Consider the following 19,968-nt stretch of genomic DNA (forward strand, 5'->3'; position numbering starts at 1 on the left):
AATTCGGACTGTGACAATGATACTCTTCCATACCATGCTTATTAAAGTTAACTGAGTAACTTGTACATATAGGTTGTTTGATCAAATCCTATCAATCATGAATCATAACTAACACAAAGTATCCGGAAATCAAGACTTGTGTTAAAATCAGCAAATGTGTGCGTAAACTGATAGAGCACTGCTGTGTTAGGAAAGTATTTTCGAAAATAGAAAAGTGTAAAATATGATTAGATGCCACAGATGAGCTTCTTTTGGTAAGTAGATATCAGATATTCTGTACAATGGTACAGAATATCATATTAATGTTTGGATTAGCCACCGAGGATATTACATTAAAGCTTGCGATTAAGTAAATATTAGAAGCTACCAACACCATATATGGTACAAACAACCTGGTCTCCAGTAAAATTATGTACTATTGATCTATGCCAAAAACAGAACTACAGTTAGTTAGTTTTCAGATGCACAATGTACCTTGTCTCCATTATTAGCTACCAATGTACCATTAGAGATCTCGTACCATTCCATTATGCTTTTTCTAATTCATCCCATCAGTAGACTCTCTCAAAGATTATTGATGTTTCTGTGTTCATAACATGATAACATGAGTTGACCGTGTGTTTTTTGCCTATCTTATGCATAGCATTCATAAAAGGGTTAACTAGTATTACCACCCTACTAGATGGCAAATTAGGATTTCCCCACAAAATACACACAATAGAGACCTATTCAAAGAATGTTTTGCATAAATTAAATAGGTCTTGTTGATGATCATATCAGCCTACCTCCCTTCATCATAGACCTTTAGGATTACCATATAAATTCACTCTGGTTGGTTCTCTGACAAGCAGCAGGTGGATCCTATATTAACATCCCAGAAATGTCATGGATATCTCTGTATTTCTCTAACCCGTTTTCCAACAGATAGCTATAGCTAAATCCTAACCCACCCCAACCATATGCCATGGAGTACGTGAAATGTTCGAGACCTATATGGCTATAATCATACAAATGTAAGTACTTGGCGATATTGTAAACTGTCTAAAAATAATGTAATCCACACCAATACCAATCCATCGTCAATATAGGTCAATCTTACTTTCTGAGCTTTTCAGACATAAAAATAATGTAATCGACACCAATACCAACCCCATCTTCAATATAGGTCAAGCCTATCTGATCTTACTTTCTGGTAATGGGCACGCCATTAGTCATAGTAAGGATTGGTTCCACTGATATGTTATACAGCCTTATAAGATATGACCTTCCATAGTCCATTTGGAATAGGTAAAACCTAAACTTTGTCACGATATAACCTCAACATATAGACTATAGAGTACGTTACCAAAACATAAACCAATATATACATAGGGGGTAGGTTCTGTTTACAACAACTTTATATTATAAAATGGGACAAAGCATTGTTGGGAATATTCGACTAAAGGTCCTTTTTTTCGATAATCATTCGACTAAGGTCTTGAAGTATCGTAAGGGTGAATATCAGGTAGAAAATACCAAACGTTAGAAACTGGAACCGATTTCACCCAGCAGTTGTGACAAAGTCTAATGTTAGATCTTAGATGGTCTCATGGGAAGACACTAATACAAATGGTGTTACACAAATCACATGTAAAACTCATATTTTAGATGGTCTCATGGGAAGACACTAATACAAATGGTGTTACACAAATCACATGTAAAACTCATATTTTAGATGGTCTCATGGGAAGACACTAATACAAATGGTGTTACACAAATCCCATGCAAAACTCATATTGGTCCTGCTCATCCAATTTCTACTCCACAGAATAAAACATAACAAAGTATTTTCTGAGCAACAATGATGTGACAACACTGTCGATGAGTGTACTTACCACATTTCTCTATTCTACAAGACATACCTTGCCATACACTCCAGAATACAGCATAAAGAGACCAGATGGGACCTAAACTTCCCTTTAAAAACCTTCTACGTTCCCAGGGCATATGCAGTTTATGATTAATATGGGAGGCCTGTAGCAGGCCAATGATCTGATCAATTTGCTTGGATCTTCCCCTGGAAGTCAGACATTCTCCAAACAAGGCCATGCTGGATAGTGCCTTCTGGGTTGGAGAAGTAAATAGCTGCTTTGGATGATTCAACCGAGTGTATCTACTTGCAAGCTGAATTTAATCAAACACCACTGGGTACAGAAAAAACAACAACTCTAGTATTTGAGTTGTATTTCGCAAAGTTCCCAGATGATCCATTATTGGGGATTTCAATTTTTACGGTTCACAAATTGGAAACACATCTAAGACCTCGTCATGGACATAGCAGACAGTCGAAATCCAATGTTAGACACTACATCTTTTTCAAATGAAGGCATCTAACTAAACATACCATATATAGCATATCCAAATGCATGGGAGGGGTGAACCTATCTCTTTAACTCTTATCCTGTTAACTCTTATCCCGTTACAAACACAACCACATTCGAATAAGCAGGCTGTCTCGTGATTGAATTCGATTCATTGTTCTTCATCACTATCATTGCCAAAGACTGATGATACTCGTACAGGTACTTTCGTCTTCTTTGCAGCACCACCAAATAAGTTCTGCAGCAGAGAATGGAGCAGAATTAGACAAGTGATTTATAAAATGTACATATTGTCCCAATCCAGTAGTAACAGTTTGGCACACTGCTGCGGATTAACTCTGACTTGTACAATCTAACTAAAAAAAAAGAAATTTTTTTGGAAAAACCCTACTATCTGGCATGGCAAAATCATATTGAGAAATTACGACGATTGCTTACAGCATCTTGGAAGATTGAAGCTTAAATTCAAAGATAATAGACTGCAAAACACTGCAGACAAGAATTGTGATTGAATCTCCAATAGCTATACTCCATAGATTAATCTGTGAGTACAAATGTTACTTATAATGCACATGTGACTCTAACTGGGGCAAGCACATGATTTCGAATGGAGTGCATGCGACTCTAACTGGAGCAAGCACATGATTTTGAATGGAGTGCATGTGACTCTAACATTGCATGTAGATACTTCCACCACATTTTGTTTCGGATTGGTACTTTAGTACATTTTAAATCACAACTACTACAAAATCTTCAAGCAAGAACCATTAACACAAAATAAAACTACTAACAACATGCAGAGTCATCGGTGTCCAGACATATAATTACTATAGTCAATCAAAAACAAAAGAAGAAGAAACAATGAGAGAAAAGGTTCTAAACACATACTATTGTACCAAGACAGGCGACCTAGATGCAGATTAAATAAGGCCACAAAAACACCAAAGAGACAATTGAAGGAATGTAGTATAAGGCCAAGCAACACACGAAGGTACCTTTGATGTACCAGCTTTAGAGGAAAATCCAAACTTCAAAGTTGTCCGCTGTTCTGGGTCTGCAGGTGCAGTTGCGCTTTTCAATGAGGAAGCAGCAAGAGTTTCCGCAGATTGTAGTTGTTGCTGCTGCTGCTGCTTATGTGCATCTGCACTACTAGGCATAAAAATATTTCATAAGGAAACTACACTGTAGTAAACTAGTAATTATCTCTAATTAGCAATGGGAAAACATAAGACAGCATACATTTGAGCAAATTTGGCCATCTCCCTTTCTTGACGTAATTGTTCTCGTTTTTGTCGATCATCTCTGTTGCTGCTCCCATGCATGTCTCTCATCTCTTTAAATCTCTGCAAGCAGTGTATCAAGGGACATGGCAGATTCAGACATGGTGGATCTATGTGATCCGAATGGCAAAATGCTTCTCTCCATCTAATCAACTAGAAATGTTTCTACAGATTGTACAAGTTCATAGGTCTTGCATACCTTTCTATGATTGTGGTCGTATGAACTTAAGTGAACTTCAAACTCCATGGCCAATTTGTACTGCTTGTTGCACAGATCACAATAGAACACTTTCCGTATTTCTTTCACCTCAGACTGGATTTTCTGCTCACGCTCTGCTATGACCTGGATTTTCATTATGTGCACGAAGCAGGCAGTAGAAGCCACCAGGTAATAAAAACTGCACGAAATTCTCAAGACCCTCCAAAGTTGATGTTCCCTTATGATATATCACCCGTCAAAAGACATACATATATGATATATGCTATATGCTGCCTTCTGCTAATAAATGTGTGTTTTAAGAAAAGTACTACATCAACTTCAACATATCAGAGGAAATTTTTAAAACTGATAAATAACTCAAGACATACCTCCCGTTTCTTTGCATACTCCTCTGTCTCCTCCAGCTCAACATCGAGTTTCTTCCGCTGAATATTCTCTTCTGCAGTATAGAAGTCATCCTCTTCTTGCTTCCCAATACCTAATTTAGGATCTCTAATCCCAGCTTTAATTGGTTCAACCATTCCTATACCACAATCCAGACATAGAAGAAAATTAGTTCAACATGAATACCTGAATATCTACATAATAATGAAAAGCCAATTGGGATTGAACAAAATTAAGAGAAAGGAAAAATAACAAAGAGTGGTTTTGATGCAATCTCCACTTTGACAATATTGTTTGGATTGTTGAACTTGGGCGTAAGATTGACTGCATCAAAATTTAAAAAAAAAAAACGATTCAAAACTTGTGCCTTGGGGCCTCAAAGGGTTGATGGGATTTCCACTTGAGGGTATAGAGATGGTGACACTGAATGCAATTTGAGGCGCAGGCCTTGAGTTTATAGCCTCGATGGTCAGTCAAGCTGTGCGCCTAAACAACAAGACGTGGCACGCCTCTTTTCCTAAATCCTCCTTTTATTTTTCATTTGTTCATTTGGCTCCAAACTTTTCTTCTATAACTTTGCCTCAATTAGATATCTACCAAATTAGTTTAATTTAGTGTCTCCAACCATATTTAGTTGAACAGATCTAAGACTGAAAAGCTCTCAACCCCTCATTTTACCTCTTCAAGAGATTTGTTCATAGGGAGCTCAAATATCATTGTAACAGTTTATAGAAAGTTTGATCCTGAAAGTTCAAAGTTATACTAGTGACCACTAATCTCTAGTGCTGTGTAAGCTTCCAACAACTTATTGTTAGGGACGGGATCAAGGGACACATATGAAGGACCTACAATCTCACTCAAGTTGTAAGCCTTTGGATTTCGTCAAATCTAATGGCTGAAACAGAAATGAACAAAGTAAAGTTTTAAAGTGGTTTAGTCCTGCTGAACCGGTTCAATCAATGAACTGAACCGATTTGTGATAAAATTAAGCTCTCCTCCCTTCGTCAACCAAAACCTCCTACTCAACTCTTTCTCTATGATTTGTTTCTTGGTTAAACTCTCCACCAGTTCCATCCGCTTTTCGTTATGTTTGCAACAATTGCAGAACAAACGGTTTTCTCATACATATTTCTAAACCCCTCGGTAAAAAATCACTGCCATCTAAATGATTGAACATTAATCATGCTTTAAGAACCACTTGATTTGCCCACTATAGTTTGACTTCCAACAACAACAACCTCTGAGCCAATTCAATTGTTGAATAACCCATAATCTGTGCAAATGCCTTTTAAGTGTTTTCAATATTGGAATTCCGTATATATTGACCAAGAGCAACAAGAAGAACTTGATGATGAGGGCTATGGAGTGGAATTAGAAATAAAGTCTTCACCATTTTGAATGTTATTTGAGTGGAGAGTATTGGATGTTTGATGAATTTACGATGAGAGAGAGAGAGAGTTGGGGATGGATCTTACTAGGGTTTTTGTGGAAGACGATGATGAGAGAATTCTTCTGATATTGGGAGTTCATCAATTTGATCGCAAACTGGTTTAGTTCATTGAGTGAACCGGTTCAACCGACTAACCCACTTTAAAAATTTTGTTTTTCTCATTTCTGTATCAACCTATCATGCACAAATACGACACTTTATGCCTTGTACCCGTGTGACACGTGTCGGGTACGGCTGCACAGGGTGTTCCCACGTAACCTCAAAAGAAAATAGAGATTGATGAGAAGAAAATTGAATCTGCCCTAAGAATTTCGACTTAAAGTAAGTTGAAAGAAAGAAATAGAAGAAAAAGTGTGATTTCTTCTTAGATCTATGTTCTTCTTCGATTTGTCTTCTCATCCTCATTGACTTTCTCGGCCCTTATCAAAATACAAAAGTGAAGGAGGCGGCTGCTGCTTGAGGGTTTCTCTCTTTAATCGTTTGACTCAAGTTGCTTATTGAAACTGAAATATGGGTCTGTTTTAAATCAGCTGTAATTGCTAATCGGGCTGGACACATGGGCCACTTTTAAAACCAACTCTAATTGCTAACAGTGTTGGACCACCATTGGTATTGTTATATGCAGAGGCCCATTTGACGATTCCAATCCCAGTTTCCTTTTTAATCACATTAAGCATCTATAAATTATCAACTTACATTAACTTTTATATGTTGTACCGTATCCTAGATTTTCATAAACACCGTATCGTACTCCGTATCCCTGTCGCCGTATCGGTCCCCATATCCGTATCCGTGCATCATAGGTATCAACCGTTAGATTCGACAAAATCCAAAGGCTTACAACTTGAGTGAGATTGTATGCCATTTACCATTGTCACCAAGTTCGGCGTTTTTTTGAAAAAAACGCGTTTAAAACCCGAGATATTGGCAAGGAGTCTGGTTCCAGTTTAAAACCCAGGTTTTTCAAAAAAACCCGTTTTAAACGCGTTTTAAACTTAAAAAAAGTTTAAAACCCGAGATTTTGAAAATCTCCCGTTTAAAAGAAAACATGAAGAAGAAAAAGGGGTTTTGGAGTTTACCTTTTTAAAGAGTGGGTGTTAGATTGACTTATTGAGACAGTTTTATTTTGTTTTGGACTATTAATAATTAATTATAAATTTTAAAGTTATTACCTTATTTGTAGAACTTGATTATGCCATTATGGTTGGTAATTAGTAGTATCTTATTTAGAGTCGTGTTTTGGTGTTAAATCTAAAACTTCTAATATTTGGATGAGTAATGATAATTTGATACTTTCATGTATTTGAATTTTCTTTCATTTGTATTATTTTTATTTTTATTTTATGTGTCAATTCTTTTTTCCACCTTCTTATAAAAAATCAAATTCTTTATCTATTATATTCTTTATCATCGGTTTTACCGTTTCTTTTTACGTGATTGTAATGTATTATAACGTTTTAAACCCGTTTTACCGTTTTAAACCCGTTTTTTATGTCCCACGTTTTTTTACACTTTTTTTTCCGTTTTTTTCCCGAGACGTTCCGTTTAAAACACGAACTAAGTTTTTTTCAAATACACCGTTTTAAACCCGTACCGTACTTGGTGACAATGCCATTTACATGTCCCTTGATCCCGTCCCTTGTGTTTAAAGACAAAAACTATAAACTACTAAGATTTGGAAATTTAAGTCAAATCAAGAATTGACATCGCTTACTAATTTCAAATTATCATATATGCAATATTTACCATCTCTCATAAGATACAAGCTAGCCTAGATAAGTACCTGTTCCTATATATAATGTTTTTATTTGAATCTGTATTATCTAGAAATCTTGTAGACATTTACGGCTCACGTCCCGTATACTTTTGGCCTGTCTGCTGCTACAAGAAGGCACTCCACACAGAGGCTCACAACAATGTTCAGAACATTGGATGCTACAATCAACAAAGTTGTACTAAAGTCGGGGGTTTCATTTGCTTTCAAGTTTAACAAGGTTTGTATACTAGACTCGATTCCAAGATGAGAAATACTCTTTCTCCATCTTCACCATCTCGTCTTGAGTATCTTTCCCAAGACTCCTACTACGCAAGCCTGGCAGATCACTTTATTATTGAATTGTATTCAGATTAGGAGGTTTTAGATTTAAGATTGGAAATGAAACCCTGAAAGCAATAGTTAAATACGAAAAAAGAGAGACCTAACTATTAGATTGAATTTGCCTAGAGATCGCATCCCTTTGAGCTTTCATATTTAATGGGTTTGGTTAACTAGGTTTCAAGTGCATAGATGGTGGTCAAAGTCCAAAGGTACTCATCTTTCAAGAGTAAGCTGTAGAGGAAAGCTACTGAGTAAAGGAAACTCAACCAGCTAAAGATAACACATCCTGCTCTCCCCAAAATCCCCCCTTGGTTAAAATAAATTTAGTAGAGATTTATTAATCTAGGTTGATCTAACTTGGTTGAAATAATTGATCTAATCTAAGAATGGATCTACTCATTTGGTTGAGATTCATTAATCTGGTCAAGAAATGTAGATGGATAATGGGTTTATGTTAACAAATATTAATAGTTTTTCAATGTTACTTGCGGTTTTAGTAACATAAAGTTTCTTATAGTTAACAAAATAATGTTCAAATTGGCCATACTTGCTAATTATAGCTCTGGTTTGATGCGGATTTGGTTTACAATACACCTTGCCGGTTAGGTTCAGTTTCGGATACACTAAACTCTTGTCAATTCGGGTCGGTTTCAGATATAGTATAATATTATCGGTTCGGTATTGGAATTTCCAAAATCCAACCCGAACCAATCCATTGACAGCCCAAGTCAGTAGTCAGCACTGTAACAACCATTACGTAGTTGAGGTAGAGTGAAGCTACCCCTCTTTTTTTTTTGCTCGGTAAAAGTATATATATTAAAATAAAAAAAGAATGAAATATCCTTATGCATACAAACAAGAACGGTGAAAAAACCAAAGGGGAAAGAAACCAGAGAAAAAGAAACAAAACGAAAAACCTCAATGAGAGTCATCATAGCATAATGGACTCCCATCTACAGACATAACTCTCAAAAGGTATTGTCCGGAACTCATCATAAATGCACAGCCGGAAACAAAGTAGCGCCTTGATGGTCAACACCACCTTCTCCCTAGGCAAAGACACCCCCTCAAAAATGCGGTTATTCCTCTCTAGCCATAGACCCCATAAGATAGCAAAAGGTAGCATATTCCATATGCTGACTCCCTTTATGAGAATAGATATCCAAGTGCCAAGATGCTAGTAAAGCCTTCACCGACTTAGGGCATACCCACGAAACACCTGATTCCGAGACAAAAAAACACCAAATACTCCAAGAAAAAGAACATCTAAGAAGGACATGATTGACCGACTCACCAGCCCTCAAACATAGAGGGCAGAAATTAATAAGCATCTCTTTAATACGCCTTTTCCTAAGATTATCCACAGTCAGAATCTTGCCTAGAGATGCACACCATACAAAGAAAGCAACTTTCAAAGGGACTTTAGAACACCATATAATATGACTCAGGAAATCATACAACACTCTCATACCTGGACATTGAAGCGTTGAATGAAGGATGGAATAAAATGATCTACAAGAAAAAAATCCCTTCTTGTCGATGAGCCACAGTCTTTTATCTCTATCCGGTCTCACATTAGGAATGAGTTCCAACTTCCCTATAAGTGCAGCCACACTAGCAATGTCCCTGTCACAGAGAGCCCCATATATCCCAAGGTTCCAAGCAATCGAACCATTATCTTCCCGCATGAACCAGCGAACTGGTTTATTCTTTGAGTCAAATAGAACATATAACCGAGGTAACGCCATCATCAGAGTTCTCTCCACCAACCAAACATCCTCCCAAAAGCGGATATTATCCCCACTACCTAGGCTGTAGCCAATGTTCTTGAGAAAAAACTTTTTGACCTTCTGAATCCCTTTCCATATTCCGCATCCATAAGCAGTATGAACAGGCCCGCTCTCTCAGCCCCCATTTCTTTCCCCAAACCAAGACACAATAACTCTCCTCCAGAGACTCTCTATATCCTCCCCAAACCTCCGAGCCAGCCACTTAAGAAGCGCTTTGATTAAAACTGCCAGAGACCGATACGATCCTCCTCCATAATCTTTTGGTTTGCAAACCCTATCCCATCGCACGAGGTGAAATTTGTGTCTATCATCGTTGTCGCCCCACAGAAAATCTCATGATCAATTCCAATCTGTTGACAACAGTGGATGGCATATAAAATAGAGACATATAGTACACCGGAAGACTCGAAAAGATGCTCTTGATAAGAATGACCCGATCACCCGTGGACAAAAATAACCCTTCCATCCTGACAATCTCCTGCTAAACCGCTTTATAACCCCGTCCCAGATGGATACAAGTCTGTAAGAAGCCCCGAGAGGTAAGCCCAAATATCTAGATAGGAGATAACCAGTGTTATACCCCACGGAGGACGCCAAAAAGGCCAGGTCCTCCTTTCCCGTTGCTCCAAAAATGGTGTTTTTCCCTATATTAACTTTGAGACTTGACACCGCCTCAAAACAACACAGAATGCCCCGAAGATACCTCAACTTCTCTAAGCTATTCCCCGTAAACACCACGGTATCATCTACGAACTGGAGGTGCGATATCAAAACCTGATTTCTACCCACTCTGAATCCTTCCAACGCCCTAGACAATTTGCTTTGTCCACCATCCTGCCAAACACCTTAACCACCATGATAAAGAGAAGAGGAGACAAAGGATCCCCTTGTCTTATACCTCTGGAGCTCTTAAAAAATCCCGATGGCATTCCATTTATGAGAATGGAAAAAGATGCGGAAGAAACACATCTCCGAATCCATCCCCTCCATCTTGCCCCAAACCCCATCCTCCTCATGATGTAATCAAAAAAGTTCCAATGCACATGGTCATAAGCCTTAGCTAGATCAATCTTACATACCATCCCCGGCCTATCCATCTTCCTTCGATCGTCTATGGCCTCGTTAGCAATCAAAACTCCATCCAGAATCTAACGTCCAAAGACAAAAGCCCCTTGTTCCTGAGCTATGACCTTCGACAACACTTTCTTTAACTTGATGGATAAGACCTTAGAAATGATTTTATACGCACTACCAATGAGGCTAATAGGACGTAAATCAGATATGTCTTCCACTCCATGCTTCTTAGGAATCAACTTGATGAACGTGTTGTTAAGACTGTGAGCTAAGAAACTTGTCTCATAGAAGTCCCAAACCATTTCCATGAAGTCCACTCTAACCACTTCCCAAACCGTTCTACAGAACTCAATCAGAAAACCGTCCGGACTTGGAGATCTATCATTTTTCAAACTCTTCATAGCCTCCCAAACCTCTTTTTCTTCCATAGGAGTCTCAAGCTCGTTCCGTTCTTCTTCAAAAATGCCTACCAAATCCAAATTATCTACCCGAGGTCTATAATTATGTGGCTCTCTATACATATTCGAATAATACTCGACCACCCTCTCTCTAAGACTATCATCCCCCCTCACCTCTTCCCCCTCTATAATCAACTTATCTAAATAATTCTCCCTGTTCCTAACTTTCGCACACTGATGGAAGAATTTAGTATTAGATTGTGCCTCCTTTAACCACCTCTCTCCTGACTTGCATCTCCATGACGTTTCCCCCATTCTGGCCACGCTCTCAAAATCTGCCTTGAGGTTTATCCGTTTGTTCCACTTTTCCCCCAAAAGCTTGTGTTCCTCCTCTTTCATATCCAAATCCTTGATGTTTCTCATTAACGATTCTTTTCTTTTTTCCACTTCCAAAAACTGTTTTGTTCCATATCTTGATCTTATTCTTGACAAACTTGAGTTTCTTAGTGAAGATAATACTCGGTCGGTCTCCTTGATTCTCTGTCCACCGCCCCTTAAAACTATCCATGAAGGTAGGGTCAAAAAACCACATGAGCTCAAAGCGAAAAGGTGATGGTCTTCCTACCCCTGCCTGTTTTACCAAACAAATGGGATGATGATCCGACGTCATGCTTGGGACCACAAGGTGAATCAAACGTGGCCACTTTAACTCCCACTCAACTGAAACCAGAAATCTGTCCAAAGTAGTCAAAATAGGGTCTTTTTGCTTATTTGACCACGTGAACTTGCCTCCAGTAAGAGGGATGTCGACAAGCTCACATCTCCTCACCCAATCATCAAAACAGGTCATACTAGGGGTAATGCGGCTACCCCCTTTCTTCTCATGCAAAAATCTAATCACATTAAAATCTCCGCCCACGCACCATGGTAATCCTCTACTGAAAGCAAAAACATCATCCAATTCACCCTAGAAAAGGGCCGAAGACTCCCTATTCGAAGGCCCATAGACTGCAGTAACTAAACAAGATTCAAATTCCCCACCAAACTTACACACAACAGACACCAAAAAATTGCCAATCAAACTGTCAGAAACCTCCACTTTGTCCTTATCCCAGAGAACACAAATGCCGCCCTTCGGTGGGGCTCCCATTGCCGGAAACTCAACCACTCTATGTTATTCTTGCCCTAGACCTCCCTGGCATACCTAACAGAAAAGCTTTGTAGTTTAGTCTCTTGAAAGAGCACCATGCTCTGTCGCTCTTTCTTTATCACCTCCTTTATGCTTGCTTTTTTCTATCATCTCCCAATCCCCTCACATTCCAATTTAGAATTTTGTGATCCATTAAAACAAACTTTTTTCCCCCTTCTACTACCCTCTATGATGTCCTCGCCATAATGAATGTCTGACATAAGTCTAAGTAACTCATTTGTCATCTTTTTTCCTTGTTTAACCCCTGAAGAGAAGCCTCTTTGTCCTTCTTATTGCTCTTCCGAACTCCCGACCCTTTAGATTTTGTCCCATGCCCTGATGATATACGGATAGAACTGTAAATAGATTTTAGCATCTCCAGCACCTCCGTCTCTTTTCCTTCACACAATAACCACGAAGTCCTGATTAGGTCTTCCGTATGCTTAAGCAAACCATGATGACGACGACTCTTCTATCGCATGCTGATTCGGATCTATCATGTTAAGCGGTAGCGGTTCCCCAAAAACCCCCATACCCTCATTCTCCTCTGCCCCCTTTCTATCACCGCTAATATCAAAAAACCCCACATTATCTGCTCTACCCAACTTGCCGAAGGCCAACCCAAATTCATCCTTTTCCTGAGAAAGGATAATGATGCTATTACCGTGTTCCCATTCAATATCCGGTCTCTCTGTTAGGGGCCAGGAGCTAGGTGGTGCTACCATGCGTGAGAAGTTGGGCCTATTCCTATCAGTGAGACCCCGATCTTTGTAAAAGCCTTCGGTCACATCAGCAGAAGGTACTTGATGAAAAACACATCCAAAATCAGAAGAGACAAGACTACCAAGACTAATACGATGCGAAAAAGGACTCCCGACATAAGAATGAGAAGCAACAGATAAAAGTAGCGCAGGGAAAAAAACTCTTGTTTTAAGACTCATAAACGCGACCGCATCCCTTGGTGAAGTTTTACTAGCCTCGAGGCATTCTCTCTTATTTTCTCCTTCAGGCTGTCCAACTGTATGCATAAAACAATCCTCTATATTTTCCTGTACTTTCACCCATATTCGATCAGCTAAATCATTCATCTTCTCCTCCAGAAACTTTCCTAACACGTTCGACTTCCATTCCGTACACCCATTATCCTTTTGACTCGAAACATTCCTGTAAGCCTCTGCGGTACTGCATTCATCTCGCAAACTAGCCGGTTTAGCTTTTGTGTGCATTGAGATTATTGCCCGAGCCTCATCCCTGTATAGAGCACTTTGTGGGGAGTCAGGAAGTTCTAAATTTGACTGACTCTGCGCACCCATTCCCTCATATTCCGGATAGAGATCTCTCCTCAAACCCATGAAACTCCTAATCTCCTCCGATTCAAACTCCTCTCCCCCACACACTGCTGTCTCTCTGCACAGGTAAAATCCTCCTCCACATCTTCGTCAAGAACTTCCTCAGAGTTATACAAAGATTTCCTCTTCTTCATGCTGATCCTTTGAAAAGGGGGGACGAGAAACTAGATTGTTTACTGGAGGTGACCAGCCACTATCACCAACCTCGTTTTCTCCTATCTGAGACCCTAGATATTTTGCTGGTGGTTTCTCTGTTATCTCGGGTAGATCTTGATGATCAGGAGACCCGGAGGATTTGTTTCCGTTCGCCTCTCCTGCTCACAGTCCCGCTGCTCTTCCTCTCTCCCTGAAGCGACGTCAAAACTGTTGGAGGAGAGACCCTCCTCTTGGGCTTCGTGAGTCTCAGCACCCAAACCCTCTTGGACCTTATGAAAGAAACACTCTGCTGGATCTTGTTGCCTGATATTTGTCACTGGGAGCATATGGATCCAAATCTATTGCAGTGGGCTGAGCCCAAAAGTCTTTTACCAAGTCAGGTCCACTGTCCCTTAAGGGAGAACCGATATCCACGTGTTCCCCATGTGCTAGCACGTGTGCACCTGTTCTTTCCCCCTTGTCTCCACCTCCACAATAATACCCTCTTGATCAGAGACAATGCAAATAACTCTCTTTGCCCTCGGAATGTCTTTCCTCAAACTCTCATGATTCCACAAATTCGAATGCAGACCACAAACCGCCGTATTTAGTGATTGACTCAGTTCCAGAACAAGCACTTGTTGGAGCAGTCTGCCTACCTCGAACCATATCAGCGAAAGTCACTTCCTTTGTAACTTGGGTTAAAGCCAGATTTCGATCCATCCCTCTATCCTGTTCTCCTCCTGCAAGAAGGTCCTACAGTTGTTTTGGCCAGTCCACAGCAAAAGATGCCCAGCCAGACCTCTCTCTCCCTTCCGACACGACAAGATGCTTTGCTTTACCTACCTGGAAATAAGCCGAAATCAGCACATACTTTCCAGCCTTGTTTTCCTTGCCAAAACATGTGATGGTCCTTCCGTTGAACGTGTTTTGAACCATGATCCTCTGTCAAAATCCGACTCGCCTAAAACCCTGAAAACCTGAACAATCCACACTGCTTCATCCCGCTTAAAAACGGCACTTGTCTTCCATTTTCTCCCTATCTCTGAGATTTTGAATGAGTTGGGCCTCACCACAGTCTCAAAGGCAAACCTCTTTGAATCAATGTTGATGGTGGTCATAATGATCTTCAGACTTTTAGTACCATCTTTATCATTGCAGAATTTATGTTTAGAAATCCAAAAAAAGATTCTAAACATATATACTTTTTCTTGCTTTTGGAAGGTATAGCACCAATTTTTTTGATGTAGGTAGATAATTGGAATACCACAATATATGTGTTATAATGGAATTGACAAGAATCCTTACCTCCAACAGCTAATCCTGCCCTGTAGATCGATAGATTCAAACTTTCCTAGACGCAGGCCCTCAACAAGACCTGTTTTGACGCAGGCCCCTGTAGAGTGAAGCTACCCCTCCATAGAGGTATCATGGAAAAGTGGAATATGATGTGGTATAATCAGCAAAAGATCCGTCTAAGGGTAGTCCCATGCTCTCTGCCTAAATTATAAACGGTTACCTCCATAGCAATCCTCTTTTCTAGTCTTTGTTTGATAAAAGCGTAGTTTTCTATAATTTGCAGATATAATCGTTTATTCCCTCAAAAAAAAAACATAAAGAAACAAAAATCACAAACTTCCGAATACATTGGCTTCACTTGGTATCCTTACAAATTTAGCAATTATTATTTTTAATAAATAAAAATAGCAAAAACCTAAAATGATTTTAGGGGCTTCAGTACTCTTGTCAAGTCAACCAAAATCACATTGAAGGAGTTGCATATTCTCTCAACTTTTTGAGTTTTACAAGAGACAAAACTTTGATTTCATTTGCATCACCTCTAAAAGAAAGATAAATTGATGGTCCAAGATAACCAAAGCCCATGAATCACATTACTTTCGAATTTTCATTCCAACAATAAACTTTTCCTAAATTTGTAGTGATACCAAGTGGGGTCGTGCTGTCCGTAATAGTTACTATTACTTACAATTCTTGGATATTGTGTGACATGCATTTAACATATTGAGTTATGCGTTAGTGGTCAAGGTTTGAACAATGTATAGTAGTGATGAACGGTAAAAACTAGCATAGTCTCTATTATACTTTCTGCTTGGTGTTAGAGTCTAGACACGTGAAAGGAAAATTCTTTTATGGAGACTGTCACTTAAAATGTCCCTAATCCATGTTAAGACGTACCAGAATTGCATTTTCGTAAAGGTGGTTTTAAATAATATACTACAGGAACCTGCAAGTTTGAGTAAGGAATAAACATAAGAGTCTAATAAGTTGGTCCTAGCCATATTGACATGTACCAAAGGTATGCTAGAGGAACAGAAAAATTTGCCCATGTTTGGATGCATGTAGAAGAGTGTTTAAGGTAGCAACATGCCTAAGAGCTAAGGCAGGGACATGTGCTGCAACTATTTACAATAGAATGATATGAGATGCAGTGCCATAGGCATGAATAGTGGAAGTCCATAATATTTTTCAGAACTGCCTTGAGGTGGTAAGGTGGTCTTATAAACTTATGGGGAGTGCGGTTGGGCAATTACAACTAGATACGCTTTAGACGAAAGCATCTTGATTCTGCATGTCGCATGTATAGAACTTCACATACTAAAAACCGGTATATTTATAGACCAACAAAAACTAAAGAGTGATAGGATGAACCTATCTATTTAAGTTCCTTAATCTAACATAGAGGTACAAATGACAGATTATGTATAGTTTGTATAATTTCTAGAGGGAAGGACATAATGAGAACAATGTGCAAAGTTGAAAAGTAAAGCCAATTAGTGATAACATGATGCATAACTCCTACTGATAATTACCAAAATATAAAGGATACCTTGCTCATCTTTGCCAAGCCCCTTCCCTTTCCAACCCATTTTCTGTAGAAGCCTGAACCCTATGTTGGAGGACGTAAGCTGTGTGTCCAATGTTGCTTGCTCCACATTATCTAGATCAAGATTCTCTGTTGGCTTGTGGCTAATTGGCAAGCGAAAATCATCTCCTAGATCGTCATATTCCTGCATCAAAATATTCAAATTCACATACACCAAACATTTAAAAAACTGGATATGATTTTCACTTTCATACAACATTCAAAAAAAAAAAACGATACAACCAATGAACCAGTAACCTTCATGTTTCAGTTACAGCAAGAAGCCAAGAATAATTAGCAACAAATAGAAACAAGTCATATTATCAGAGAACTTTTGTATTTGTGGGAATATGAACTAAATATTAGTTCTCCCATTCGTTGCACCCAAAATATTTTGGATTCCCTAACAAAACAATGTGCACTTTGCTGGGACCTAAAAGTAGCCTATATAAAGGAACCTGGCTTTGAAGTTCCTGGTAGTGATCCTCATCTTTGTCTCTTGAAGAAGTCATTGTATTCCGTGATTTGACACTTCAATGGGGCCATGTAAAGGATTAGGTATATGAAAAGCTAAGTTGATCACATCTTATTGATAAGCACTAAGCATTCACAAGGCATTACACAATCCTGATCAAGTCCATTGACAGATTTATTGTTGGTGACAGTAATAGCAAAAGGAGAAATTCCACGTGCACTAGGCACTATATGTTTCCTGAGAAAGGTTAATCTCAACAAGCGAATTTTGTATCTTCTAGCAAGAACAGAAATCACAATCTGACAGGATACCTTGGAGCCGAGCCGAGCCTTACAAACTATATATATATATACGCTCCTATATATGATAAGGCTACCTTGACATCTTATTTTGACATCCACAACTTACACCACTGATTTTCTGGGAATATATTCTCCATACAATAGAGATCATCTCCACAAAATATTTTTCAAAAGTTGTGTTTAAGTTTGATATTTATCTAACGGTCCACAATTTTAACACTATTTTTAATAAAGCTAGACATATCCAATTGAGACGAGTTTTGGTAGAGATTCTATCCATAATAGGAAGATCTTCTCTACCAAATATCAGCCCTTAGTTTAATGTGCAAGTTCACTTTTATGTTTTGGATGTAGGTGTCTATATATATATATATATATATATCAACGTCGAGGTATTCAAAAGCAGATTTTCACATTGAAAATATTTTTGGTAGAGATGACTTACCTACTATAGATAGTATCTCCACAAAAATCAGCTTAATTGGATGTCTCTAGTCTTGTCAAAAAGGTGTTTAAATTCTGGAATAGTATATATATATATATATAGTAGCGAACCCGATATATATATATATTTTAAATACCTTTTTGACGAGACTAGAGACATCCAATTGAGCTGATTTTTGTGGAGATACTATCCATAGTAGGTAAGTCATCTCTACAAAAAAATCAGCCCTTAGTTCAATGTGAAAATCTTTTGGAATGCGATGTCAATTTAGTATGTTTATATGATATATATATATATATATATATATATATATATATATATATATATATATATATATATATATGTTGAGCTGTTGGCCACTCTAAAGGTTCTTGGAAATCGAGTTACTTGATTGATTTGATTCTAAATTATTTGATGTACGACTCTTGCAATTCAAATAATGATGCACCGCAACCGCAAACATTAACCTAGAGGCTTCCCATCTTTCTTTGCTGCATGACCTTACCACCAGCCACCAAGAACCGTATTGTTCAACGATCATAACAATTACCTAGGTCGAAAAGTTTTTTGCTACACCAAGTTATTAAACATTTTCAAGGAGACAATCTACTCCATGGAGAAGCACACATCATAATACTATTTATTTTTTTCTTTTTTCCGTTGAACCAAGCAACATAATATAGATGTTCGATATGTGCTGAAGTTTTATATACAGCTTTGCCTCGCGATTTTAAAAATGTGAAATGTTTTGTTAAAACTCGTATTTGTGTAATTCAACCTTTTCACCCATCCCAAAGACCACTTTAGTATCAAAACATACAGTTGTCATCACAATTTCTCAAAAAACACAACATGAACAAAATCAAAGTATGTATCACAACCAGTGTAGTCAAGGCATTAAAGCACACCTAAGGCGCAATACCCTCTCTGTGCCTTAAAAAGAAGAAGCGTGTAGCCTGATTGAAGGGGGATATAGTAAATAAATAAATAAATAAATATAAATATATATATATATAAAAATAAAATAAATATTAAATATGACATGAATTATCATTGATTTGCTTAGCCAAACTTTAAAATTAATTTTATGTGATTGTAAACATGAAATCATTGTAGTCATTTAAAAGGAAAATCTTAAGCAATAAGTAAATAACAAAATAAAACTCGTATCTCTCAATACAATCTAGCTCAACTTCAATAAACTAAAATAATGAATCCATCGGATTGAGCCAAATGAGTTATTCATGAAATAGAACACGTGATTCAAATTTTAGAATCCCTTAAAACTTCATTTAATTCATCTTTGTGTTTTCTCTCAATCCATACAACTTAACAAAAACTAGTCAAAATTAAATTTAGAGTGTACTCCAAAATGAAACTTACTAAATTTGTAAAATTTCTTGTACAATACAACAATTGGATTGAGTGTAAATGTGTCACAAATAGCAAAAATTATAAAAAAAAAACGAAAAAAACTGTAAAAGTTAATAAGGCGCGTGCCTTGTGTGCCTCGCACCTCAACTAAAAGCGCACAAAAGCGTGAAAAGCGCACGCCTCATGTTACTATCCACGCCTAGGCTAAGGCGAGGCACAAAAAAACACCTCTCTGCGCCTTGCGCCTTAGGCGCGCGCTTCCTTGCGCCTTGACTACACTGATCACAACAAGTAAGGCATAAGATAATAAAATAGTGGCAGGAAAACATCAAAATGAAGGCTTCCATACCTCCTCCATTTTTCCTGGGACTTCATCTTGCGCAGTTGTTTCTTGTCTCATACAGTTCCATTTATGCTCCATTTTTACCCCCTATAATTCATAAAAATAATAAATATTCCCAATTCACACACTACTGACTTCGGTTTGACGGTGACTCACAATATACTATTGAAAAAAATCTTAAATCCACACAACAACAACAAAAATCGAGATTATTATGGTAAATATTTCGATTTCCAATAATTTAAATCGAGATTTCAACATAAAATAAAATTAAAGAAGATTTATTAGTTTACCGGATGGACAAATCTTGGCTCGCTCTCTAGTAGAAAAAATTCTGCTCTGACTTTTTGAGACGTCCGACTGAATTATACTTTTTATATAGGTCCAATAATAGTACTCTAATCTGGCCCAACCCGAC

General features: G+C 38.1%; 1 protein-coding gene across 3 annotated transcripts; it reads right to left on the reverse strand.

Annotated features, from left to right (window-relative positions):
- Nucleotides 1-2,188: 2,188 nt before the first annotated feature.
- Nucleotides 2,189-19,968, reverse strand: LOC147481183 (D111/G-patch domain-containing protein). 3 transcript variants are annotated; one of them, XM_086575505.1, is made up of 8 exons: nucleotides 19,844-19,968; nucleotides 19,557-19,637; nucleotides 16,576-16,756; nucleotides 4,229-4,383; nucleotides 3,840-3,983; nucleotides 3,600-3,703; nucleotides 3,356-3,509; nucleotides 2,189-2,598 (listed from the first exon to the last, which is right to left on the reverse strand). In XM_086575505.1, exons 2-8 carry the CDS (start codon nucleotides 19,626-19,628, stop codon nucleotides 2,512-2,514), a joined length of 897 nt encoding a protein of 298 aa, XP_086431631.1. In that variant the 5' UTR covers nucleotides 19,629-19,637; nucleotides 19,844-19,968; the 3' UTR covers nucleotides 2,189-2,511. The 3 variants fall into 3 exon arrangements, with proteins under 3 accessions (XP_086431631.1, XP_086431632.1, XP_086431633.1); XM_086575506.1 differs by having other exon boundaries at nucleotides 3,356-3,506; nucleotides 19,844-19,961; XM_086575507.1 differs by lacking the exons at nucleotides 16,576-16,756; nucleotides 19,557-19,637; nucleotides 19,844-19,968 and adding an exon at nucleotides 15,924-16,014.

Source organism: Coptis chinensis, chromosome 8 (assembly GCF_015680905.1).
Source record: "Coptis chinensis isolate HL-2020 chromosome 8, ASM1568090v1, whole genome shotgun sequence".
NCBI classification, from domain to species: Eukaryota; Viridiplantae; Streptophyta; class Magnoliopsida; order Ranunculales; family Ranunculaceae; genus Coptis; species Coptis chinensis.

Excerpts from the sequence above, each read along its gene's own strand:
- LOC147481183 (XM_086575505.1), bottom strand. The coding sequence starts at position 19,628 with ATGGAGCATAAATGGAACTGTATGAGACAAGAAACAACTGCGCAAGAT. Across the intron at positions 16,757-19,556 it reads TCCCAGGAAAAATGGAGGAG|GAATATGACGATCTAGGAGA; the intron begins GTATGGAAGCCT and ends ATTTTGATGCAG. Across the intron at positions 3,510-3,599 it reads ATGGCCAAATTTGCTCAAAT|TAGTGCAGATGCACATAAGC; the intron begins GTATGCTGTCTT and ends TTTTATGCCTAG.